At 44.9% G+C, this 26,499-nt stretch overlaps 1 protein-coding gene across 1 annotated transcript in view; it reads right to left on the bottom strand.

Annotated features, from left to right (window-relative positions):
* Nucleotides 1-2,454: 2,454 nt before the first annotated feature.
* Cad96ca (tyrosine kinase receptor Cad96Ca) overlaps nt 2,455-26,499 on the bottom strand; it is a 116,951-nt gene continuing 92,906 nt past the window's right edge. Inside the window, exons 4-13 of the mRNA XM_077684080.1 lie at nt 23,059-23,109; nt 20,986-21,222; nt 18,682-18,885; nt 17,709-17,834; nt 16,894-17,047; nt 16,483-16,593; nt 13,364-13,545; nt 5,314-5,436; nt 4,679-4,790; nt 2,455-4,583 (exon numbers count right to left, since the gene is read on the bottom strand). Of these exons, the coding sequence (XP_077540206.1) occupies nt 4,312-4,583; nt 4,679-4,790; nt 5,314-5,436; nt 13,364-13,545; nt 16,483-16,593; nt 16,894-17,047; nt 17,709-17,834; nt 18,682-18,885; nt 20,986-21,222; nt 23,059-23,109 (1,572 nt within the window). The 3' untranslated portion in view covers nt 2,455-4,311. The remainder of the gene's footprint in view (nt 4,584-4,678; nt 4,791-5,313; nt 5,437-13,363; nt 13,546-16,482; nt 16,594-16,893; nt 17,048-17,708; nt 17,835-18,681; nt 18,886-20,985; nt 21,223-23,058; nt 23,110-26,499) is intronic.

The raw sequence follows: 26,499 nt of genomic DNA, 5'->3' as shown, positions 1-26,499 counted from the left end.
ATCCTTATTATCCGCGGGGCACCATGTCCTTTGCCGTTTTGCCATACTTTCATCCTCCGCTTTCCTGCTCGCTCTATCTTTGGTGGCCTTTTCGTTCTCTCGGTTATTTCGTAGCGCGCCGCCTCGACATACCGCCCTCCCCCTCACTCTTTCGCCATAATTTCCTCCTCCACTTTCCTGCTCGTTGAATCTCGTTTGTCTTCGGTGTCCCCTTCGTTCGCCCGGTTACAACGACGGACGGCGCCGTGAAGCCACAGGAGGGGGCACTTAAATGTGAGCAGTGAGCACTAAAAGCCGGTCACACATGAACAGCGACAGCAACAAAGTTAACTAACATTTCGCAAGTGGGCTTGCCTTCATTAGAGTAACATACAGTACTGTACTGGTGTTACTCTAATATGGGCACAATTTAAAACACTATGCTTTCAGTTCTGTAAGGAGGTGCGGACAGCGCCTGAATCCTTTAATGCAATGCACAATATTCTGCGCATGCGTGTTTTAAGAAAAGAAAGGAAAACAGAAGGGCATACTCAACTGTTGGTCTTGTCTCTTGGGGATAAAAAATTCCCCCGCACCTCCCCGAAGGGAATCGTCCAGAAATGCGAATGCATTGGGTGCACCGATGAGTGTGTTGCGAGTAATGGCGTAATTAATGACGAGAGTGTGAACGACGTAATCATTTATTCATCAGCCCCTGTTTGTGTTATCGTTGTACCTGACGGCCACAATCACTGCCTTGTGATCGCTAAAGTGCACAGTCAAAGGGTCTTCGAGAAGCATACGCGCGTCACAGTTTCGCGTAAAGACCAGATCAATGCAACTCCCGTGAATGGTAGTGGGGCACGTGTCGAAGCCAGCAGAGAGACAATGCATAGAGTGCCTGGTCTGCATGTACTCGACCAGCCACTTGCCACTCTTCTTGCGCACGTCAACGTTGAAGTCGCCAACCAAGACTATGGGGTCAGAGGGTTTGGAGCGCACGCGCACACTTTCCATAGCCGCGTCCAGCTGCGCGGCAACGGCGTCTCGAGCGAGGTTGGGCGCGAGGTACACGGTCACCACAAAGACTCCGTCTCCGGTGTAGGCAAGGGTGTACAAGTCCTTGTACGGAGACGTGTCTCGAACAGGAGACGTGGCAACGGCGTGCGATATCAAGTTCCCATACACGTTAGACACGAGACTAACACCGCAGTACTCGCCGTCCTTGCCGCTTCGAGCAAACTAGTACAGCTCGCTTCAAGCGCATGCGTTCGGCATTGAGCGCGGAGAGATAACACCTGCGGGCGCACGCCGACGGAGCACGACAACCCCCGACTAAGAAATGCATTCCCATTTACGACGACGACGACGACGAAGGCAGAACTACGAGGCGCGCGCTCACGTGCGCTCGCGCTGGAGGAATGCCGGCGCACGCCGCTCGATGGACGCAAGACAACCCCCGACTAATAAATGCATTCGCATTTAAAAAGCTTCCGCAGGGCTTCTATTTATGATGTTAAAAATGAGGAGGCCGGGGTGCTCGTTAATGTTTTCTCGTTTCAAAACGGGCCAGCTGCACTAACTTGAAACCTGAGGAGGGCCGAAGCATGCAGTGTATAAGTGTATAGTCCGTCTGTTGCCACACAGCGCGGGCTGGATTGGCTGTGGAGAAGCATCGATGGCAGGAGCAATCGCGCGTGTGCTGAGGCGACGGCGCCCTCTCTTGCGTTGAACCGGATTTAAGCAATTTCCATGCACCACTTGCCCCAGTTCTGAGTAGTGGCAGGGGTCAACGCCTGCACAGTGCAATGTCCGCGCCTAACCCTGGGTGCTCGTCCTCGGTGATCAACGAGGCCCCGGCACGACGTGAGTATTCGTTTCCTTGATTCGACCGATCACCTTACCTGATCAGGCCTAGCGTCAAAAACCGGTGGGTATTTGAGTGTAATACAAATTATAACCCGTCTACAAACAGCTTCTGCTTGTGCTTAACGATTGCTGAAGTGGACAGGGAGCATTCCACAAATCTTTAAATCATGTTAGTTTATTTTAAACCGGTTTTATCTATTATGCACTTTTCTTTTACTACGCGTTACGTTTCAGCGCAAAACGTTGAAAAACGAGTCTCCCGGTGTTTTAGCACCGTGACTACAGAAAACAATGACAGGAGACGCCTACACCGAGCCCCTAAGGTACTTCGCTCCTAAAAGTTGGGTTATAAGTGTATCAGTATTAGAAACAGCGTTTCCTGTCCACAGCGGGCTATTACAATAAAAAGGTAACCATTATTTTCGTTGCGGACTTTGACCCCAGCTTTTCAAAAATTCTCGTTTATCATATGCTGAGACACTCTGCATACTTTGCTCTCTGATATGGCATAAGCTAAGCTACTGTTATTGTGAGCTCTAAAGCGAGCAAGAAACAATGTCTTGGGATGGCTGGGCAAAGTTGGTTGTGTTCAGACATAAAGATCAGTTCACTTCTTGTACATAGCCATTTATTTGCAATTTGTGTTGACAAATAATTCATCATTTTTGTAATACAATCAACACATCACTGCAATATAAGTAAAGCACATATGTAGGAGCATATAATCTCGTTACTACTGTACACAAGATGAAATGGAGTCATTCCAGCATGCAATCCATATTTATAATCTCTCATAAATATGTTCAAAATGCAGCGCTTTTTGTTTGTATCAGTGCTTGGTTGCAGGACCTTAATTTATTCATTTCTCTCTAAAAAACAGAAAATAAGCTAAACAACGAACCCGTTTATTCATTGCCCTGGAATAAAAATGTCAGTTTGTGTCATCGCGCTGCATTGTTTTGTAACATTGGAAATTGAGGGGTATTCGAATTAGACTGTTGCCTAGTGTTAATATGTTAATATGCCACCATAAAATTATTTTACATGTCTGAGAATAAGGAAGAAAACTGCTTCTTGAATAAAATAATTTGTGAGGTCAGGGAATTGCTTTCGTTTTGAAGGCAGAGCTTGATATTAGTGGAAGCAATTAGGTCGTTGACGTAAAACTGTTCTATTGCTTTGCTATAAAAATGAGTTTCACTTAGCTTTTAACTCCTGCTCGATCTTTTTTCTTGTTTCTCAAAAATTCTTCAGGAAGATGATCTTTCAGCCAGCAGGTGTAGGCAGTGGAATGCTGGGACAGTGACTAAAATATTTTTTTTGTGTGTCGTAAGCGGCACAATATCTCAATGGAAGAAGCTGGTGAGTTGTACTTTTACATGGACAGAACAGCCCGAAACAGCGCGTAGTTTTAGTAGAGATAACATGCGCCTTCAAGCGTCATGAGGTGCATATCATAACTTCTGAGCTGATTAAATTTAAATAATGTACCATTTTCACGTCACTGGTCATGACAGCAAACTTTTTTATCCTTAGGGAACTGTGATTGAGATAACGCACTAGATTGGTCGAGCGGAGAGCACGCGGACCTAAACACAATAGAGGAAATAAGTTTCTCTTATGATACATTAAAATACAAGTGCACTGCAGCTGCTTCAAGTCCCGGGCATGTCCAACAAAAGCAACGAGAATTCGCGCCTCGTGCTTGAACAACAGAACGCAAGCCCCTCAAGCTTCAATCGAAGGCTGCCGGTACCTGAAAAGCATAGTCTTCCTCGATGATCCCCAAGGCACAGCAAGCGCAGCAGTGCATCCCCTGAGATGAGTGATGAGCAAGGGCATGCAGGACCCTCATGCACACAAATGCTTCTAATTTCCAGGCTGGTCACTATCAACGCCACAAGTTACCAACATGCCACACTCTATCGCGCAGTGATTCGTATCCTGTATTGTCTCTGCACAGAGTTCTTTGGCGGTCTATTTAAAGGACATTCACACCAGACCCGCACTGGAGTAGCATCCCAGAGCACTCTGGTGACGCAGTCCTACGGACGATCGAGCTGCCATTGAAACACACCAGTTTCAGAAAGCATACTTCTCAGCTGACATCGTCGATGCTCCGCGAGTGTTCCAACATTCGTCAGCCATTCCAGACACCCAGAAAACAAACTACAACATGTGGTGCGTCAGAAGTCTTCTGCTCAGTGTAGGCTGGAAGCACCGTGGCTGTCTTCTCATGAGCGAAGCTACAAGCATCAGTGCCAGCGAGTTCAAGCTTCTGAAAGCAGTCAGCACGCAATGAACACAGGGAATGTGGGCAGCAGGATTCCATGACGATCACCAGCTTTTTTGCCCACTAGACGACAATTCCTATCGTTCGCTTCTTCATCATCGGCCCTCCTCGCTGATGCCATTTGTCACAAGACGACTGCGGAGCCATCCTGTCGTCTTGCAACAACACGCTTAAAGCTTTTCACCGGAGAGGTTGGTGATGTTGTAGTACGAGTGGTCAGGAAAGCGGTCCAGTTCTATGTAGTCGTTCTCACTCACAAGCAGCTTGTCCAGGAGACAGGTAAGCTCGCTGAAAGAAGGTCGTTCGTTGGGGTCCGGATCCCAGCAATAGTACATAATGTTGTACATCTCTCGCTTGCAGTGCTCCGGTTTCTCGAGGCGGTAACCGTCTCGCACACGTCTCATCACCTCGGCTGCAGCTAGCCCCGGATATGGCGTTGAGCCTGACAAAAACAAAATGACACGCAAGTTGTTTTAGCAGCACGAAAATCTCACCTCGCATCACTTTGTGAAAACTTGAGCTGAAGGGCTGTCTTACCGAGTGTCACTATCTCCCACATTACTATTCCAAAGGACCAGACATCAGTTTTGACAGTGAAAATGTTGTCGTAGAGAGATTCCGGTGCCATCCATCTTATAGGAAGACGTCCCTGGAAGATAAAAGTGATAATATTGTACTCCCAAGTGTTTATTTACAAGTGAGCTGTTATGGGCTAACTCCCCCGTTTTTTTTTCATCAGCCGCTCCTCTCTTCCTCACGTCGGCACACCCTCTCCCTCCGGGGCTTCATACTTTGGTATACGATATTGCCCCTGGAAAATGTTGTCCCAGCTATTCACTTGCGTTCCAACGTGAAGCCGACTTTAAGGAGATCGGTGTAATGAAGTTTGGTTTTTGTAATCTGGCTTTCCCACATCGCTTCTTGCACGGTGAAGCTTATTCGGAATCTGGCTGAATGCTGCCCCGGTGCGATGCATGGTTAGAGTGGGAGTTTGCGGCCAAACAGCAACCCACAAACAGCTCCGCAGGTCATCCACTTACAGAGTGGGATGACACTAAATTTTTTTGTACTCTTATGGTACAGCAGGAAAAGCTATTCAGGTACGCAAGCTTTAAATTTTTGGAAAGTCTTCGTTTGTGTTTTTTTACGTACGCTACAATGAGACTACTCACCTCCGATTTTCTTTCATAAACATGATTAGTGATGACATCCCTTGCAAATCCGAAATCAGCAACTTTGCAGGTTTTATTTTCTCCAACCAAAACATTTCTTGCTGCCAGGTCTCTGTGTATGATCTGAAAACGTGTGAATGACATAAGTGAGAGGGTGAAAGACCATAGTGAGGGGTTTTTGCAGAGAGATAAAGAGAAAAATAAATACTCAGCAAGTGCATCCCCGTTGTCCCTCGCCTTCTGCAATACATTTTCCTTTACCACAAGTGACTTAAACATCACTAGGAGCCATTTTTACAAATTTTTACAAACACCCACAACTAGACATGCATGGATAGGGATTTTCGCTTCTGCAGGGAATACAACGCAAATATTAAGAATTTTGCTCTAGCAATTTCAGCAAAGCAAACGCTTTGTGAAATAATACCAAAATTATAATTTGCAATTTCTCCAACTGTTCCTTAATTGGTGCAGAATATGGAGGCTTGAGCAAGCTCCCTCGTGAAAGCTCTTGTACGATACGAAACAAAGTAAACTTGCTTAATTTAACTTCCTGAACATTTCACATGGGGGCAACAACTTCTGTTCATTTGGAGAACTATATAATTTCAAGCACGGTCATTGAAATCTTCGGTATAACGCTACGCATCAGCCACGAAACTGCGCGCGTGCACCCTCAAATCAGCAACAGATTTCCAAACATGACAATTCCCTAATCTGATGCCCCCTTCACACACACATTCCACCATAGAAAGGCCAACTAATAAAATATAATTTCAACCCCTGTGCCAGGCCCGTCAGTGCGTGCATTTAATAAAATTGTTTTGTGAAAGCAATTTTATACTTGGTATCATTGTATAATCCCATCATTTGTGGTAGGACGTGATAATAACTACAGCTATGGAGTCTGCCACCATCCCTCCCCACTTAAACGGCTTCAACACCTAAAACAAAAAAATAAAGGCTTTTTCAGCGCAACATTGAAGTACAGCATCTGCAGGTTTACAAGATATGTCAGAAACACTACTCCAATGCGGCCAATGTTGCCTTCCCATCGTCTTTGGGCTATGAGAGATTGTATCAGCTCGTTTCCACTAAGTGCATGTCTGTGAGCAGCCCCCTTGCTAGCATGTGAAGGGAGAACAGTGACCCTGTTGGCTCAAGGCCGAGGAGATAGGCACGGTTCACGTGCCTTCTACTTTCGTCTGCAAGATAAGAATAGTCCCAAGAGATTCACTCCAGGAAGCCAGCCTCTGCAACTGAAGGAAGCCGCATTTGGTGATGATAGTAAGCGACGATAGCTTGATTTGTTTGGTGGCTATTCAAAATTGTATATTTGTTTCGATACTTGAAAGTTTATAATATCAACAGAAACCTATCTACAGCTAGCTAAAGAATCGTTTTGCGAACAACTCAGTCAAGATAGCACTGTTGGTAACATCATCAAGGCGCTTGAAGACGAAGAGCAAAAAGATTGCTCCTTCGCGCGAGCGCGTGCTACTTCTACTTCTTCATTAAAAGTTCTTTGTTCCATGCCGTCACTGGTCTCGCTCGTCTGAACAAATGGTACCGTGACCAGGATTGCACCTCCACGCCCACAAGGGACGTATACCTGCGACTGAGCAGCAGAGAAGGAAACGGCGGCGGAACAGCGGACCAACCTGAATCGCACGACGAGATTGCTGTGGGCAACAGAGGCATCGGAACGGTTAACAAGTAAGGCGTCATCATTACCAGCCGAGAAATGAGCAAAGAAGTGATAACGAAGAAAAGGAAGGAGCTTCGCGACCAGATCACGCAGTTTATCAACGCAGCCGAGAAGCAGATCAATGAAGGAGCCAGCAGAGAACAGCTACTCGCGACTCAGGTGCAGATCAAAGGGATAAGCGAAAACCTCAAGAACACCAACGAGCAAATGGAGAAATATCTGACTGAAGAAACAGCCGATGCCGAATTTGGAAGAGCACTAGAGTATGACATGAAAATAACAGCAATTTTGTCTACTATCGAGTTCAGAACTAGAGATCCTGTACAATTGGAATTGAATAGCAGCGCAAGGCAGGCGGTAGCACCAAGTACCGCTCAAGACGCAACGGAGCTAGTTAAACTACCCAAGCTTCAAATGATAAAGTTTGGCGGAAGAGCTTTGGAGTGGCGAGTGGCACCGCTTCTGTGCTCAGCATGAGTCAGCAGTTCACCTCAGACCTAACATGACAAACGGGCAAAAATTCAATTGTTTGTTAGCATCTCTCGTCGGAAAAGCAGCGGCTGCTATAGAAGGGCTTCAGTATTCCGCATAGGACAATTACGATGAAGCGATAAAAATACTGCAAGAAACGTTCAAAAATCGAGAACGATCGGTGGAGCTGCACATGAGCGAGCTGTTGAACTTAGAGAAAGTAAGTTCGGCACAAGAAACAGACGATCTCCGCAGGCTTGTGCAGAGAGTACAGATCAACACATTGGCACTGAAATCACTCAAGGAGGAACCCGAGAGTTACGCACCGATATATAGAGCGATTCCATCGGAGTTATCAGTCCAGTTCAAGTTTAAAGAACCCATAATAAGCAGCTGAGCCACGGAAGTGAACGCGCAAAACCACTCAACGGGGAAAGAGTGCGCTGAAAAGCTGGAAAGGCTGATGACATTTCTACGGGAGCAGTTATGCTTTCGGGAAGAAACACAGCGTGAACAAGAGAAGACAGCTGCGAAACCCAAAGACAACATCAGGCAGCTGCGCACAACTTCCAGCTTCTACAGCTCAGCGGATAGAATTTGTCTTCTCTGCAAGCATACAAACGATGCGACTGAGGACTGTCGTAGGAGCATTCCAATGACCGAAAAGAATGCCACTCTCACAGAGAATAGAGCATGCTTCAGGTGCACCCGACCGAATCACACTGCACGGATCTGTAGAGCACGCGTGAACTGCAAGCGATGCAAGGGACGACATGTTACGTCTGTGTGCAGAACAGGGCGGCAAGAAAAGACGGTGCAGGTTGAAGCACCGCAAGCGAAGGCCACGACGTCTACTCTGCACGCTACTGAAAATATATGGCATGGTTCTGGGCTTTTGCAGACGGCTGTAGCATGATATGAGGGACACACGTCTGGCCGAAATTGCCGTTTTCTGTTGGACAGCGGAAGTCAACGGTCATTCATTGAAACTGGATTGGCAAAAGAAATTGGCGCAAAAATAATACGACAGGAAAGGCTAACAATCGGTTCATTTGGAGGAGACGAGAAAATCAAGTACATGGATGTAGTTCAAGCGACTATAGCACCCCGAGAGGAGCAAACAGAAACAGTAATCGAAGCTCTACAGCCTGATGCGATTTCACACAGTAGGCTGGCTGCTCCCAATCAGAACATCAACGAAAAAATGAAACTGCAGCTACGAGTAGCGGACGACAGGACCAAGATGACAGCCACAGATGCGAGAGGGCTACTAGTTGGCTCCGATTATTATTGGGAGTTTCTTACTGGTAGAACACATCAACTTGAAACTAGACTGATGGCAGTTGAAACAACCTGAGGTTGGGTAGTGCAAGGTCCTTCGGAGAAAAGTAAAACGACACTAACGCAAACCCAATCACTCATGGTTCTGAAAGGTGAAGCTGCGGAAACAGAACTTCAACAAGACCTACAGAAGTTCTGGAGCCTGGAATTATTTGGCATCACAAAACCCAGTTGCAATAATAAAGAAAGCGAAATCATAGAAGAATTCGAGCGGAAGATAGAGCAGCGAGATGGTCGCTATCAAGTCAGCTTGCCGGGGAAAGAGAGCGTTAATCTGGAAACCAACAAAGAAAACGCCATGGAAAGACTATTACAACTGACGAAAAGGTTAAAGAAAAACGAGAAAAACCATGCGATATCCGAAAAACCATGCGATATCCGAATATGTGACATTGGGAGTCGTGGAAGAGGTTCAAGAATCCCCGGAAGCTCTGGCTGGGCTATGTTACTACATGCCACATCACGCAGTTACTCGCGATGACAGAGCTACGACAAAAGTTCGAGTAGTATTCGACGCCTCTTCACACACGCAGAAGGGTATGTCGTTAAACGACAACCTGGAGGCAGGACCTAACTTCAATGAAGACATGCTGTCGTTGTTCATCAATTTCTGCAAAGAAAAGGTGGCCCTAGTACGAGATGTAGAGAAGGCGTTCCTACAAATCTCTATACATGAAGAGGACAGGGATGCCATGAGATTTCTATGGTGGAAGCACGACGCTGACGGAAACCTACTGAACGAGATTCAAACCTGGCACATGACTAGAGTCACGTTTGGCACAACACCGAGCACGTTTCTTTTTGCTGCAACCATCAAGCACCACCTGAAACAAATGTCTGAAAGGTATCCAGAGACGACAGAAATCCTTCGAAAGGCGATCTACGTGAATAACGTAATCCTAGGGGCCGCAACGTTTGAGAGTGCAGTCAATCTGCACAAAGAGGCCAAGCAAGTGTGCAAGGAGGCGGCGATGAATTTGAGAAAACGGACGTCCAATGAACGAAGACTCAACCAAATAATCGATGAAAATGAAAAGGATGATGATCATGTGAAGATCCGCTCGAAAGGACATTCGATGCTTCTTGGTATGATGTGGAAGCACGCAAAGGACGTGATATCCTTTCCTGTGGAGAAATGGGCTTCCTTACCAGACGACACATGCTTGACCAAAAGGACAGTATTACAAGCAGCGGCCAAGATATTCGACGCTTGGTTTGTTATCCCCGTTTGCGATCCGCGCCAAGATAGGATTTCAAAAACTATGGAAAACTGACGTCACATGGGATGATCCACTCCCTAAACAAGAATGCGACGAGTGGAGGAGACTGCTGTCGGATGCGGAGGAACTGCAGTTGTTAGAAATTCCACGATATTACACAAGCAAGGACCAATTAGTGGAATCATACAAGCTTCATGTGTTTGCCGATGCGAACCCAGCAGCATACAGAGCGACAGGATACATAGTAATGTTGCACAACAATGGCACGAAAAAATCTAAGCTCCTGACAGCGAAAAGCAGTGTATTTCCAATCAAATAGTTGAGTTTTGCAAAACTTGAACTGATGGCAGCAATGTTAGCATCAAGGCTGAAAGAATACATAACGAGTCAGTTCAGTAAAGCACTTCAAGCTATAGCCTGCTGGACCGACTCGATGATTGTTCTTCATTGGATTAAGGGGACAAGCAAAAGAGATTCATTCGTCCCCAACAGGGTCGCAGAAATAAGAGACAAGACATCTCAAGCAAGCTGGTCATTTGTTCAAGGTGAAGACAATCCGGCGGACCGACTAACACGTGGAATAAGCGCAAAATCGTTGATGGAATCGAACATCTGGTGGCCCGGACCCAAATGGCTGACCTCAGATGAGCAGAAAAAAGCGAACATGATAAGCACAAAAATGATGATGGATTACCCGCCCGAAGTACAGTGCCATAAATGCACAGGTATGACAGAAAGCAAACCAATCATGGACGTCGAAAATTATTCATCATATGGGCGGCTTCTACGAGTGACTGCATGGGTATGCAGGTTCGTAAACAACGCCAGAAAAGAATATCGTAAGGGGTCATTGACTGGGAAAGAATTGGCAACTGCAGAGACATACTGGACACGACAAACTCAAGTACTAATCTGGAGACAAAATGTCGGTAGTGCGGCAAGCGCGAAGACCTTTGAAATCAGTGGACAGGAAGTCTACTTGGACGATGAAGGACTCATCAGACTAACAGGATGCTTGCAATACAGCCAAGTGTCAAGCCGGCAAGTCATCGTACTGCCAAAGGACGCAATTATCACGGAATTACTGATACGTCACGTTCATCAACTCAGTTTACACGGCGGTGTTCAAGCGACACTCGCGCAGCTACGCACCAAGTTCTGAATTTTTCAAGGTTACCAGGCCGTGAAGCGAGTTCTAAACAAATGCATCGCCTGAAAGAAGCACAACACCAGATCTGCCAGTCAACCAACGCCTCCACATACCGGCGGACAGCGTCAACGAATCGTTACCGTTTCAAGTGACGGCGCTTGACTTCGCAGGTACACTTTATGCGAAGTACAAAGACGAGATTATAAGGTAATACGTGGTAGTTTTCACCTGCGCGGTAGCGAGAGGATTGCAATTGGAGGTCACCAACGACATGTCCATGAGCAGTTTTTTGCAGGCATTCAGGCGGTTCACAGCCCGACGGGGTATTCCTGCCGTAATCTACTCGGACAACTCAAGAACGTTTAAAAGAGCTGAGAAGGAGATCAGCAGAATGGTCGAAACTATCAGGCAGCAACAAGTGAAGGATTACTGTAGTGTTCGAAACATACAGTGGAAAACGATAGCCGAGTGCGCCCCGTGGTGGGGAGGTTTTTCTGAGCGCCGAAGTCGAAGCCTGAAGACGTCGATGAGAAAAATAATATCAAGAAAGACAACTTCAGCAGAGGAGCTGCGAACAATTGTCGCCGAAGTTGAAGGAGCTCTCAACAATAACCCTTTGACTTACGTGTATGGCGAGCCCAATGAGCCCATGCCACTAACGCCGGCAGACATCATAGGCGGACGGCAATAGCTACACGACGGACAAGCGAAGACACAAAGTAGATGTTGAAGAGGAATGGAGAAGTTGATGCCGACTCGTAAGAGCTTGGTGGCAGAGATGGCATCGAGTAGATAAAAGAAGTAGGAGCAACTGTCAAGGCCAAGGCACGCCAAGCTAAACCACTGTCCATAGGAGATGAGGTGCTAATTAAGACCGTGGCCCAAGAACGTTTTGGAGAATGTGCCGAATTAAGAAAACCTACTCTGTACGTGACGGAGTAACAAGGGCTTGCCTCCTTCGGGCGGAAAACAACGAACTTCTCAGAAGATCGTTGAATCACATCTATCCGTTGGAGGGCTGCTTCAAATGACTCGCCAAAGCCCAGCGCGATTCAAGTTGGCCGGGCGGGAGCTTGTTAAATATCATCATCAAGGCACTTGAAGACGAAGAGCAAGAAGACTGCTCCTTCACGCGAGCGCGTGCTACTTCTACTTCTTCATTAAACGTTATTTGTTCCATGCCGTGACTGGTCTCGCTCATCTGAACAACTGTTTCTGAGAACTCGAGCTATTTCGGGAAGCTCTTTGCCATTTAGAATAAGTCCCAAATGAAAATGCCAGTTCCCAAGTCTTCGTGTTATTGTTTTGCATAGTCAAACCATATTGCACTGGAAATGAATTAATGCCATATAAATAAGCTTTACCTATCCAAACAAATGAATGTTTATTGACAACAGGCAAAGTGCCTGCTCTGTTTTTTGGGACCAATGTACAGTGCAGTGTGATCACAATGCTTGCAAGTCTACGATATATGAAAAGAGATTCATCAAATTGAACCCAGGGGCACGGGCCTTGTTTTTTCACCATTCCTACCAGGTAGTATAATTTAATTCCTTCTAAGTATTGAAAAGCTTCTGCATTGCTTTAATTTATGAAATATGTAGCTAGAAAGTACCACTAGACATTCATCTGAGAAACTCAGCAGCTTTTCTATGATTCTGCGATGACACTTTATCAAATGAAATCTTTAAACACATTGTGTTTGTGGCATTATTATCAAGAAAAATAACACGCTTGACCGAAAATTGTAGGCAAGAGATCTAAAGCTGTATGTATTTCATCTGCATGCTGAAACTTATTTACTTGAGGAAGAATGGGGAAACAGCAGCTTAAAGGGGTGGCTGGAGCTTGGGACAGCTGGTTCATCGACACTGTAAATGTGAAGGTAAACTGTGCGGTAAAAGCAAATGAACGACTTTGTCATATCTTATGTGTTTCTTGTTCCTGTCTGTGGGCCTTTTTTTCTTGCTTTTTCTCCGTTTTTATTGCCGTAACCACACATTGCTTAGTTGATACACTGGCACTTTCCAAATTATTAAGGGCAACTGTGAAATATCCCGATGCTACAATATTGGTGTTATAACTATTCCCGCTTATAATTACACTAGCTTACCAGGAGCAGTAAGTGGTGACTGTCCTTATCACCTTATTTATGCTTACCCCTTTTGATGAGAGGTACTCCATGCCCTTTGCAACTTGGTAGGCAAACGATGTCAAGTCCCGTGAAGTGAGGTGCTTGCTGCTCCCATGGAGATTTCCATACGACCTTTCGACCCTGCTCTCACGAAGATAGGTTTGCAGTTTTCCAAACGGTACAAATTCCATGATGACGAACAGGGGATCTGGAAAAAGCGTTGCAAGACGGTATGAGTGTTTTTGTTTTGTTTAATTTTCTACCATAGATAAGCTGTCTAAAATGCCCTCCAACCACTAAAAAGTGTGATGTTTTCATAACAGTCGTAACATGCATAGACTGTAGCATTTGCATCTGCAATTAAAATAATCTGAAGAAGACCTGCTCGTGAAATTGGCAAATTACGAGGGGGAAGCATAAGGGATCTTTTCTCACGGGAAACATCAGTTAGCAGTAAAAATTAGTACCAGTCTCCCAAGAAACATGGTGTGACTTTATCGCCTGTAGTCGAAACTTCACTTCCATTCACACCCTTAAGTAACACCAAACATTCCTGAATGACCAACCCCTGCAATTATCAGCAAACGGAGAGGCCTAGCATGAGATTTTTCTCGAAAAAAATGGTCTGCACTGTGAAATTATGCAATGCTGAATTGCCTCCCTAGTCACTGTACTGGACATTCGAGTGCATTGGGTAAAGTGGACGGACCGCAGATTTTATGAATCTAAATGCAATGACACAAATGAAAGTAATAAACCACTGAAGTGCAACAATATGTCTACAACCTGTGGTGGCCAAGCTGGTCTATGAGGTATTACTTTAGGAACATTTATTGTGGATCACAGCATAAAAAAACAAGGAAGTTAAGTAAAACAAAATTTGCGCACACTGCACTGACTTACAAATCAAGTTTACAGGGAGCAGTGACGCAAAGCATAAAAAAACACAACTCTGAGGCATATTTTAGTGAAGTGACAATGAGCATAAACAAACAGAAATATAGGATTACAATGAAAACTGAAAATAAAATCCTGATATAGAGAGCGCAATATAACACAATATATGATTGTGATCAAGATATTTGCATCTTTATTTTGTGATCATGGCACATGCTCAACTAAAGCGCTTATATTGGCTCTTAGAAATATGTTTTGGCTTTACGTCACCTTGGATCATTAAGCCGTCAAATAAGATGTGCGCACTTCAGCTTTTTGTTCGATTTTTATTGTTTGTGTCACTGCGTTTCAAGTAAACCCCTGCTAGGAGCCAGTACTTTGTCTGCTCAGTCTGTTTTTTCTTGTTTTCATTGCCCATATTTTTTCACACTGTTCTTCACAATACCCTTATGCCAACACACCCTACCGTTAGTATTATATTTTTCCAAATTGAATGAGGACATGATGAGTTATCACGGTTGGCTCAGGATTTTTCAATTTGCTTAATTGGAATTTTGGGTTAATTAAAAGTGATTTGCTAGACCCAACAATTTCACATGCAGTCCAATGAAAAATATGTTCATGGTGATTCGAAGCTAGGAGCCATTGTATTGGTTATTTGGAAGTTATCTCAAGTAAAGAACATCAAGGTGACTGTCCTTTCTCAATAAAATTGAAAATTTTCAAGGTCAAAACAGCGCCGTTTTCGATTTTGATGTCAGCGCCATTGCAACTGAGACAGAACAGTCGATACAGTGGCAGGCCAGTTGAGACTCGCGCCAGCATACGCATCTCTCTCTTTCCAGGTCTTCGACCTTTTTTGTTCTGCACAGCGCTGTGTGAGCAGTTCGTGTGGTGGACACTTGCAGCTTTCATTTTAGCCATAAATCTCACTATCACGACACTTTGCATCGTACCCTCCACTTGGCGACGAACTAAATCAAGAGGGGAGACACGTTGCGGACTAATTACGATGCTGTTCTCGTGCTTTTCGTTTAATTGGAAGTTCGGTTAACTCGAAGTCTTTTGTGATCCCCATGGACTTCCTATTAAGGGAATCGACTGTGTTACATTTGTTAGCAGAATACGAGGACTGAACCTTTTCTGTGCCATCGCACAAATGATAAACGTATTACCTCTCAAGCTGAGGAACATTTCCACTATATGACTCTCCAGTCTGCTTTTACAGGTACAGCCTCCCAAATTTTTAACAATATAGCTGGAGCGACGACCGATCCGCATATGGTTGCCTTATCACGGTGTTCACCGGCAAAATAGGCGAGGGTACACGCACTCGCATAGAACTATCTGTTGTCGGAGCGACGTCTGCTCCGCTGTTTTTCTCAGGGCAACACACCCCCTGTTTTTCTTATCTTGCAAGGCCGTTTCGCTACCGCAAAAGGTAGCTAAGCAGCGTGGGGCACAAAGTCACTCAGATGCAGTAGCAGGGGGTGTACCACTCTCAAGGAAACAGCGTAGCAGACGACACTCATACAGCAGATGGCCCTATGCGCGTGCGCGTACTCTCGCCTATTTTGCTGCTGAACACCGTGATAAGGCGCTGACATGCCGCTCGGTCGTCGCTCCTGCTATATTATTAAAAATTTGGGTGGCTGTACATGTGTGGCCGTAAGCATTGTTGCTACCGATTGTTGGATATTAGTTTCTTAAACCCTAAAGGTGGCGCCAAAGGTTACCACTGTGGCAAGCAGCCGTACTGAGAGAATTCTTAATGTATAAGCAGTTTCATTGAAGAAAATCAGACAATGAGAACCAACTACACTTTAAAAAACAAAGAATACTCCACACTAAATCAACTCCAGCTTTCCAGAACAATGATCGCCCATGGGAACACTATTGAATGGTTGGCATAGTAAGATGACTACCTACTAAGAATGTACGTTGTGTGTAAGTTTATTTTATGCAGTTAGGGTAAAAGGTCAGAGTTCATTGCATGCAAACTGGCTTTAAACTATTTAAAAACTTTTTCAGAGAAGTTGATGCATTTGACGATTCTTAGCTCACTCCCGAGCCAAAGTTTGTTTCCAAAAACAGTTGTCCATCATTTCCCCTTAACCTGAGATAAAAAAGGCCTGTTGAGAAAATAATAAGCATTTATATATGATACGAAAAATAACTGAGAGAAAAACGTGCAAGAAATGTAATGTTAGTGCATTTATCAGGGACTTCATCAATGCCAGGTGCATACCTCGGTCAGTGCAGCTGCCCAGCAGAGTGACAACATTTGGATGTGGGTTGATCAGCTTCATCACCCCCAACTCACTCAGGAGTTCTTTCTTTTCTTTCTCAGTGGCATTTTCTGTAAGGAAAAGTACAAAAAGTTTCCAGGTGTTAACAAAGGTGCAGTTTCGTAAAAAAAGTTGAATTCTGCATGTCACATCTGTTTTTAATTCTTAACCTGCCTTTTAAGCCATTATAAATAGTAAAATTGTCATGCAGTTTGCTTTTTGTACGCATATTTAGTACCATTTGAAAAACATTATTCAATTCGAAAGAAAATTGTCAAAGAAAACCATGAAATGAGCAACTTTATAATTTAATGTGCAGAGAACACAACCAGTGCACGCGATGTTGGTGCACGTTAGGCATCAAACCTTACCTTTGAGTGTCTTGACTGCTACAATAACAGGCTCATCAGATCCAGTGATGTTCATGGCTTCACATTTCCAAACTTGTCCAAAGCAGCCTTCTCCTAGAATTCCAATGAACCGGAGATGGTGCCTTGGAAATTCCCACTTGCTGTGCTCAGATAGCTGAATAAAAAAAGCACCACGTTTAGAATTTGCGCTGGAGCATTTGTTGTGAAGAGCAATTTACATGCCACACAGAAGTATTCATGAATGAAAAAGGCTAAAAGATCAGACATCATGCACTTTCAGGCCTGCTTCAGGATTGTTTCGAAATTTGAATGATGACACACAATTACTCCCCACAGAGAATTAATCCACACAGAGCATGTTGCAAACCTGTGATGAGAACAACCTGAAATTCACAAATACAGAAAAAATGGACGTTGCTGACAGACCTCTGTGCAAAACACAGCTCGCATGACGTGCCAACAACTGCGTTTAGCTGGTTCAAACTCCATTGTTTTAGTCAACTCCATATGTCCAGTTGTGTAAAGCCAGAGCTCTGAAACTCAGTAGCAGAAAACATCCTAGAAGAAAATGTGACGAAGATGATGCAACTATAAATGCTATGCCAAATTGGGTGTCAAAATTTTGGCCCAACTTTTTTTATGTTGCTTTGCTTGGTCTTGCGTTGCCCATACCCGGGTTAGTTTCTTTGCCTCACTGGCTGCTCATGCGGCCGGAGATTGCATTAAAGATACTCATCGTGTGTTTTTATGTCTGGTTTATGTATAAATGTCAATCAGCAAAAAAATGTGCAACATTTTTTTCTTCAAATACTTACAGAACTTAAAAAGTCCGGCTCGTATCTGTTCGAAAGAGCCCTCCGAGCTCGAGGGTTGTACAGGGTCGCAGGAGACAGATCAAAGTTGTGAGAAAAGTTGCTGTCTAGCCGGTCAGTAGACTTTTTCTAAGTAAAAAAAATAATGACAATGAGACGTCATTCATCACACACGCACACACGCTGCATGCAAAGTGATGTAAAACATGAGCTCTCTGAAAATGCGACATAACTACAAAAAACGTCGTAGCGATGTCCTATACACTCTTGGTATTTGTACATGACCAAAAGAAAATTCATTACCCCTGCACCACCAGGAGCATTTTTAAAGCCTCACATTTTTTTCCCTTAACAATGCTCCAGCAAAAACAATCTCAGTATATGTACAATAAACTCCCTCGTAAAACATCGTTATTTCTGTGTCATTTGTTCTTTCCTTTGAAAAAGCATCCACCCAAATGAAGCATTTGGTATCCAGGAAGGCAGGTCTCTGTATTATTTCATACATTATATCATAAGAAATTCGTTTAGAGAAATTGCAAGAAAGATGACTACTTTCTTGGCATGCAGTAAGCTTTTGAAGCAGTAATATAACTTTTTAATAATCTTATATGCCACGCAAAAATGCTGGTTGCTGTTGGAATCCCCCTTCTATGCTTGCAAAGGTTGCTAGATTCCAAACGGTGCTAGTTTCCCTGCAGTAGCAGCGTAACTGTTCTTCAGCAGCAAAAACATTTGGAAATGATACTGCGTGGAAGGTACACAGATATGCTGTACAAACTAAGTTGCTGTGACCTCTCTTAGTGAGCTTCAGCACCGACATGCTGCGATATGTGGTATACGGATCCTGTACCGGTTCTGCAAAGCTCTGATTGCACAGTGGCACGGGGGACACGTGAAGACATTTAGCGTGCATGTGTTAGTGCTCTTTTTCCGCGGCAAGGGCACGATTTAGGTGTCGGCTGTTGTAACTCACCGGCTTGAGCTTGTCGTCTCTGTGGCAGCGGCGGTGCATAAGCCAGAAGAAGAGGGCCACAAGGGGTGCGAAGCCGACAACAGCAACGATGGGTAGCACTGTTGACGTCATGTCAATGCCGCCCGAAGTTCCCTGTGTGCCACCATTAACGCCCCCTTTCTCTTCTGTGTCTGCTGGATCCTCCACTCCAGGGTCTGGTCGTACCTGGAAATGCCATGCACCAACCCGCATATGGAGGAAATGTAACCACAATGTGATATGAGTGATAGTGTTTCATTACGTGTTTTTACAATAACCCATTCCTTTTTCATGTAGTTATTGGTGTTTTCCTGTTTATGTGGCATAAACTGAGTTTAAGTTCTAACGTGTGTTTCGTCTTCTCTTTAGCTGTGCCCCTGTCTTAATGTTCGCTAGTACGATGAATTCCTTAGGCATAGAAATCTTCACTTTCACGGTGACTGCGCCCCTTACACAAGGCAACGGTAGCATGCACGATTCTATGCCTTTTTATTTATCAATGCAAAAAAGCAGTGTAGTACGAAAAAAAATGAAAATTACACAATAGCAATACACACGTCCCCCACATTTATATACCACATGCTTCCTAACCGCGAACATACTACCAGACATGCACGTTCATGCTACTAAATGAAGGCTTACACGATGAATAGTGACAAGGCAAAAAGTTAAATACACAGGTCAGTTGAAAAACGAAGTTATGCTATGTGTAAAAAATGCTCTTGTAATGAATTTGTAATGTTCCGATTAAATACTTGGGGAATTCATAACCACGTGTGTTATAATATTAGAGTGCATGTATGCAGAACAAATATATCGTTTCAATTTTGTACCGATTATTTCTGATTGTCTGCTGTGCCAGTATAGTAGAAAAATTCCAGTGGTTCGTGCGGACGCATCCATATTTTGTGGCATATAGCCCCACTGCTAATATATCTGCTGACAGCTTGTTAGAGTGTGAGTAATTGTGTGATTGGTGTAAGTGGCTTAGGGAACTGGGGTTTCATATCTTAGCTGGTTAGCTAGTATGATAATAGTATGATAGTGTAATGGCTATAGTATATTGGCTAGTATGATGATAGTATGAGCCTGATACCAAGGGCAAAGCCAATATACCATTCATCCTTTGATTCATACCGCAGGCATCGAATATTTGAGGTGGAAGATTAGCTTGTCGAATGCTTCATACGAAGGCCTTTCAACAATATATCTGCTGAAGACGGGGAACGTCCAAATCACATTTTTCTTTAGAATTGGGGACATTCATAACGGCGAAAATGTTTAACCAGTGAGCACCGCCACCGGGACTTCGAGAGAATATCATCTGATTCTTAAGCATTCTGCATTCTGTGAACAAACCTAACTATCCCGGAGCCGTCTGGGGCTCAGTAGAAGTCTTCAGGTGCCCCTTGACTGGGGGAGCCGTGACACACCATCTGTACAAGAGGGGGAGCCATCGCACCCCTTGCACCCCCTGCTCCTCCGAAACTTTCTAACCGAAACTACTGACGAAACTACTACTGAAACGATGAAACTACTGACGAAAACCTTCTATTTGGCTTACACAAGTTTTGCAGAAGTAGCTTTCCACTTCAGCTAACATGCACCAGAGTTCGAATAGACTTCTTTCGTGCAATGCCTACACGTGTTAGGCTTTGTTGCACAGCTCTTACGCCGTGCAAAAAAGCCAACCAAACAAGGCAAACCGTGAGGTGAAGCTTGGGAATTCACATGCCGTGTGGCAGAGCCAATTTCTAATGTTCTGTTTGGGAATTTAAAATATTAGAATATTTCGAATACTTAGATTGGTAAAACTACGCTGAGAATCGACTCGAATAGCAAACACTACTCGCGAAGTGTCTGACGTTTCGAATGTTTGCACATTTCTTATTTCAACCCTTGAAAGACATCAAGGAAATTGCACTGGTTTTGCAATTAAAAGTTACTAAGGTACAGGTGTAAGAGGATGCAAAAAAGAAACTGTTTCAGCTGTTTGTGTTTTCATGAAGAGTAAATATGGCATTGGGGGTAAACGCTGTGGAATTTGATGTTACACGCGTAATCAAGCTGCCGTTAATATATTTAAAGCTGACCCGAATATATGAGCTAGGCATTCAGCCATAGAATTCATAGCGCATTTCACTCGCGTCTGACTTAACGAGTCGGGGTTGTGGTGATCGCTTTCCGCACTTTTCTGATTGAAGAAAGTGGATATGGCGGTCCACTCGCCGTAGCGCGGGCGCTATGCTGGCGCTGGCACGGTTGAAGGGGAAAATGGCAACCCACCTGGCCCGTGCCTGTGGGTCTGGCCGGAGGTCTGGGAGGCTGAGGCGGCGGGGGCTCCTTGGAGGGCCGCTTCTTGCCGGGGCCCAGCTGGGGCGGGGGGGCGGGAGGGGCAAAGTGGCCGGAGGGGGGCCTACCCAGGCCCCCTCCCGGAAAGGGCCGCGGCGGAGGCTCCAGCAGTTCGCTCCCATCCATGCCGCTGCTCGGCTTCACCACCTTCACGTACACCTCGATTTTGGCCTGCGCAACCGAGACACGGCATGTCACGCGACCCGCTCTTCGCTTCTGTGGTGCGGCGGACGGAACGTAGAGGCATAACAGGAAAAAGCCATAGCAAATTGCTAAGCAATTGTGTTAAATACGTGAAACGTCCACGATTCCGCTAGCACTTCGTCCATTTTTTTTTTTTTTTCAGAAAGGTAATTCACACAAGTTCCAGCTTGAATACGCATATGTGCAGCGGATCAATTTCCCCTCCTATGGTGCGTGGGCATGCCTCGCGATACCGCTCGCGGATATACTCATAGCACTAACCTCAAAATTTCCATGAACACGCGGTTAGTTGCTGCGTGAAATCTGTGCCACTCCCTAGTCACGACCTCAGAATAGGTAATGGTCTCGCCACCCTTAGATTCACGGCGCCAGCCCCGTCGAGGAAGCGGCATGTTGATAAAGTGTTTCGACAAGCTGACCTGCCGACGCCGGCCCCGCACCCGCCACGGCCGTGCAAGCATACCCACGGGGCATAGCTCGCGGCGCGATGGGGGCTTTCTTCCTTTCCCAACCACAGGCAACGGACTGTCGCTCATTCCGCAGAATCAGCGTCCCGCGTCTTTCAGCCTCCGTTTGCCCAAGGTAGCTGGCGGATGGCACGCCCGACACGTCACGACAAGCTAAACAAAGTCAGAAGCGGAGTAAGAGCGGTTGACATTAAAATCACGCGAAACCACCAGTATTGAAACCGCATGATCGGCCAGCAAATGAAGCGCACTTGTATGCGTGTGCACGCTGCAATCTCGCTTGATCCTGCGCAGCCCCTCTCACATATGGCTGGCGCTGGTATACGATCCTCAGCGTTATATTTGATTGATTGATTGATTGATTGATTGATTGATTGATTGATTGATTGATTGATTGATTGATTGATTGATTGATTGATTGATTGATTGATTGATTGATTGATTGATTGATTGATTGATTGATTGATTGAAGGGTTTAACGCGCCGACGCAACGCAGGCGATGAGGCGCGCCGTAGTGGAGGGCTCCGGATTAATTTTGACCACCTGGGGATCTTTATCGTGCGCCGAAATCTCGTACACACGGGCGTTTTTGCTTTTCGCCTCCATCAGAAAAGCGGCCGCCGCGGCCGGGAATCGAACCCGCGACCTCGTGCTCAGCAGCGTTATATTTGGCCAGTGCTCTTACAGATTTCTGCCTCATTTTGGAGAGCGATCAGCACGACTGAACTGCAATAAATGATAATCACTTTTTTTTTTGTAAGAAGAAACACACTGTATAAAAAGCCTGTGAAGGGGTTTCATGAATGGCGTTTCATGCTGGCGGGTTTCTCGAAGTTGCTTTGTCAAGGTCTATTGACAGTTTAAAATGGGAAAAGTACATTAAACTGTTTTTAATGAACAGGTGATAAAGGCACTACTTTAGGTTTTGCTGGAGGAATGAATATCTAAAACTAACCGCTCGGATGACGAAGTCGTTAGTTATTTTATTTCTTCGCAATTAGCGCCTTTGACCAAGCTTTTTTGACCCTCTATAGTCGTGACATATATGGTGCACTTTTTTATGCATTGACTGCCTTAGCCTTATTACAATATTTTAATTTTTTTACGAAACTACATCCAGAAACGAATAGAACCAATGCCCCTGTTTCATATATTTCGTTTAGAGAAGAAAGGAAATGGGGTAATCGCTAGTATTACTATCCATGACTAACAATTTCCAAGTATTACACTCCATTCCTACACTCTAAACTATTAAACAATGATGGTTTACATTTACCCTTACAGAACACCGCATTGAACGCATGTAGAAAATCAATACGTAATCGGTGCACGTACCGTTTGATGTCCGTCGTAGGCGGTGATAAAAAGATAGTAGTCAGATCCAGCCTGAAAATAAAAACAACAAAGATTGAAATTCATCAGGTCATTCATTTTCACTGCACGGGTAAACACCTTTTTTTTTTTCATTTCAAACGGAGGAATGAGCAGACGCTTTAGCTAAACAAAACAGCGCTCAGGTTGCTGCAGCACAAGCAAGATATTCTGAGAATGGTTTGCGGAAGCATTCCTTTAAGCCACTCTGTTATACACAGAGCCCCTTAAAGTCCGCTTCCCTATGACACCAATGCATTGCTGATAAGTATAGGGCTCCAGATTTTCGGAGACTATTTTTGGTAAAATTTGGAGGGTGTTTTTCGGAGTTATTTTTTAGCGAAATTTCAGTGTGGTTTTTTTAGTTTATATCTTGTTATCCAATTTCCCGAAATTAGGATTTTATTCTGCTCTATTTTAAGTGCTTCAAATCACGGGTGATATGATATCTGATATCTGCAGACGAGCGCCACACAACGCTCAAAGAACATTTTTATTTTCTCAAAGGTTTGAATGGCAGACATACATAAGTGAACGCAAGCACGAATAGCTAATAACAACACATTCAGGTTTCTCCTATTCCGACCGTAAATCTTGTTGTTAATAAACGTTGGGATATTTCACGAGATTTCTGTCGCTGATAGAAGCGCGCTCCTTTCGATTTATGATTCTCAGCATAGAAAATACCCTTTCAACGTTTGAGCTAAATAAGCGCTCAGCGAGAAAGCGCCCGTAACTGCTGAGCTTGAACTATCCAAAACGAGAGTGGTTCATCAACGTTACTCATTTCATAGCTCTGGAAGTTTGCAAATCTTTCATTCGCTGGCTTATGTCGTCAGTTTTAAGACACACTAACTTTCAGAACATACTAGAATATTGTAACTGTGCACCCAACATCAGAAATGCAAAAATCGTGAAAAAGCAGCCATGTCACGGCGCATGATGTCCCAGAAACTTTTCGTGTCCAACCAAATTAAGGTAGACAAACCTTGTGTAGGTAAGTCTGCTGGTCTTGAAAGAGGACAAAGGAGCCTCCTTATGGGACCGGTGGCCATTCGTAGTTATTGTCAAAAAGTGCGAACGGCCAGTGGTGCCTATAACTTAACGAATATCTAAAGTCCGTACTTCGAACGTCTTTTTTTTTTTGTATTTTAAATAAGCCGTGTATTTTAAAATCGGTGTTTATGGGATAAATAAGAACTGCCCAAAATTGCATCGGCGTTTTTTTTTCGGATTTTTTCGAATTAAGCCCTACTGATAATTAAGATACTTTACCTGGGGCAACGTACGCAGTCATATCAACGTATGAAGGCCCCATGTGTCCCTGTTAAATGCTTTACACCGAGCCCCTTTAAAGTCAGCTTCACTGTTGTACCCAAATTCATTGTAAGAGTATCGTGTCACGCGTTTTTAATTTTGTTTTCAATTTTTCCCCATCGATTGGGAATTGGCACAATTAGACGTGTTAACGTGGCCAATTACTGCGTTTATTTTGCAGATATAAGGCATCGCACCAAGACGTGGTGCCATGTATACGTATGAAGCACATCATGTCACGCATTCTTATTTTTTAGGGGCGAAGCTAGGGGCTCTGGCTGTCAGCGTCTCGTGTCGTCGCCGTCCCTTGTAGTCACGGTACTAAAACACCGGGACACTCATTTTCCAACGCCTCGCGCTAGAACTCTTCGTGCTTCAATAATGCGAGATTTGCAGCAAAGCTGTATACCTCTAGCCCCAACGGTTTCATCTCCGTGGGCAGAAACGCGAAAGCACCAAGAATACACTTATACACTGCATGCTTCGCTCCTCCTCAGGTTTCTCGTTACGGTTTCATCGCCGTGAGCAAAAACGCCGAGGCGCCAAGAATACGCTCACACACTGCATGCTTCGCGCCTTCCTAGGTTTCACGTTAGTGGGGATGGCCCGGGATTTTACATCTTTTGAATTTCTTTTTATCGGTGCTGAATGCACCAATAATCTACATTTACACTGTTATAATGATTGCAATTGTTAACTTGACCAAGCATTCATTCATTTTACAGGTGTCACGCTAAGGCAAGGCTGTTTAATGTTTAACATGAGAACGCTATAGGCTCAAGGAGTGATTTTTCGTGGACACTAGCTGTCGGCTCCTTCCGTTGTTATCAGCGGTGCTCATCAGCCGTATTTATCAATCGTACTCAGAGTGCTGTCATCACCCGCGGCCGAAAATGACGACGTCGGCAACCAGGAGTGAGCTCCCGCCTGAAGCTTGAATCGGGCGCAGCGACCACTGTAGGGCGAAAAGGAGGAGGTGTACCGGCAGGCTCGGCGAAAATGATACTTCGGCAGAGAAGAAAGAAAGTATACGTGATTTGGGCCAGCCCTGTGCCTGCGAAGTAAATTTTGTTCTCCCCCCTCGGACACTGTCGCCAAGCGTGCTCAAAACTGACGCCATCACACCAAACCGCCTCTCCCAACGGAACTGTTTCAGGGGCCAATATTGTGTCGCACAAGGGCAAAAAAAGCGTGCAAAGGGCCTTGGTTGTGAATACAAACGAACTAAAGTATATCCCGATTATAAATTACACCTAGTACATCGCGTTTCATTACATATGCCCGAATCTGGAAATTCGGATCTCCAACGGCCAGTTCACCGGCAAGCACCGACTGCCCGGGGAAGACTCACAGGGCCAAGCGCCGACCCCGTCGCGTGAGCACGTCAGATGAATCGTTCCCCCACAACCAAGACGTGGGAGGCAGCCCTACTCAATTTCTCGTGGCTGAAGTCTCAAAGGGCTCTGTCCAACAGACGCGGGTACGGTAAGGATTCACGAATTCACAGACGTATGATGGGGATTTACGCTCCTTCCACGGCAGGAAGGAGCCAAATGGGCTAGCAGACCATCAGAAAATGTGAATGCAGGTGAGGAAACAAATCCAACGTTTATTGGGAACGATGAATCGTGGGAGTGTTTTATTATGATTGGTATCAACTGTTTTGCAACTATTTGTGATCACCGTAAACTAGGGACGAAATAGATTTTCTGATCGCCTGCTACTCATTTGGCTCCTTCCTACCGTGAATCCCCATCGTCCGTTTCGCTCTGCATACCCCAGGTGGAGCCGTCGTTCCAAGATCAGCTTGCACTGGCTCGCACGTCTAACTCGGCCGCCATTTCCCCATAATCGTTTTTGTTTATTTTCAGAATAAACAGGTAAGTATATACCGTCGTTGTCCCAGGTGTCAAACAAAATATACCGCAAAATTCGACCTTCGCGTGAGGTTTGAGCGCGAACCGAGCACTGCAGCGGTTCACTCAGAAAAATTTTCTAAAGTGTTCCAGTTATCGTCGTAACACCCCGTATAACGTATCGGTTCCCGCAGCTCGACGTTCAGCGAGCATGAGGTTGCTTGACACGTTG

The sequence above is a fragment of the Haemaphysalis longicornis genome, unplaced genomic scaffold (assembly GCF_048455015.1).
Source record: "Haemaphysalis longicornis isolate Haplotype H1 unplaced genomic scaffold, Haemaphysalis longicornis Haplotype H1 scaffold_1, whole genome shotgun sequence".
NCBI lineage: Eukaryota > Metazoa > Arthropoda > Arachnida > Ixodida > Ixodidae > Haemaphysalis > Haemaphysalis longicornis.
Note: the sequence above shows the minus strand (reverse complement) of the source record. Positions and strands in the feature narration are given on the sequence as shown.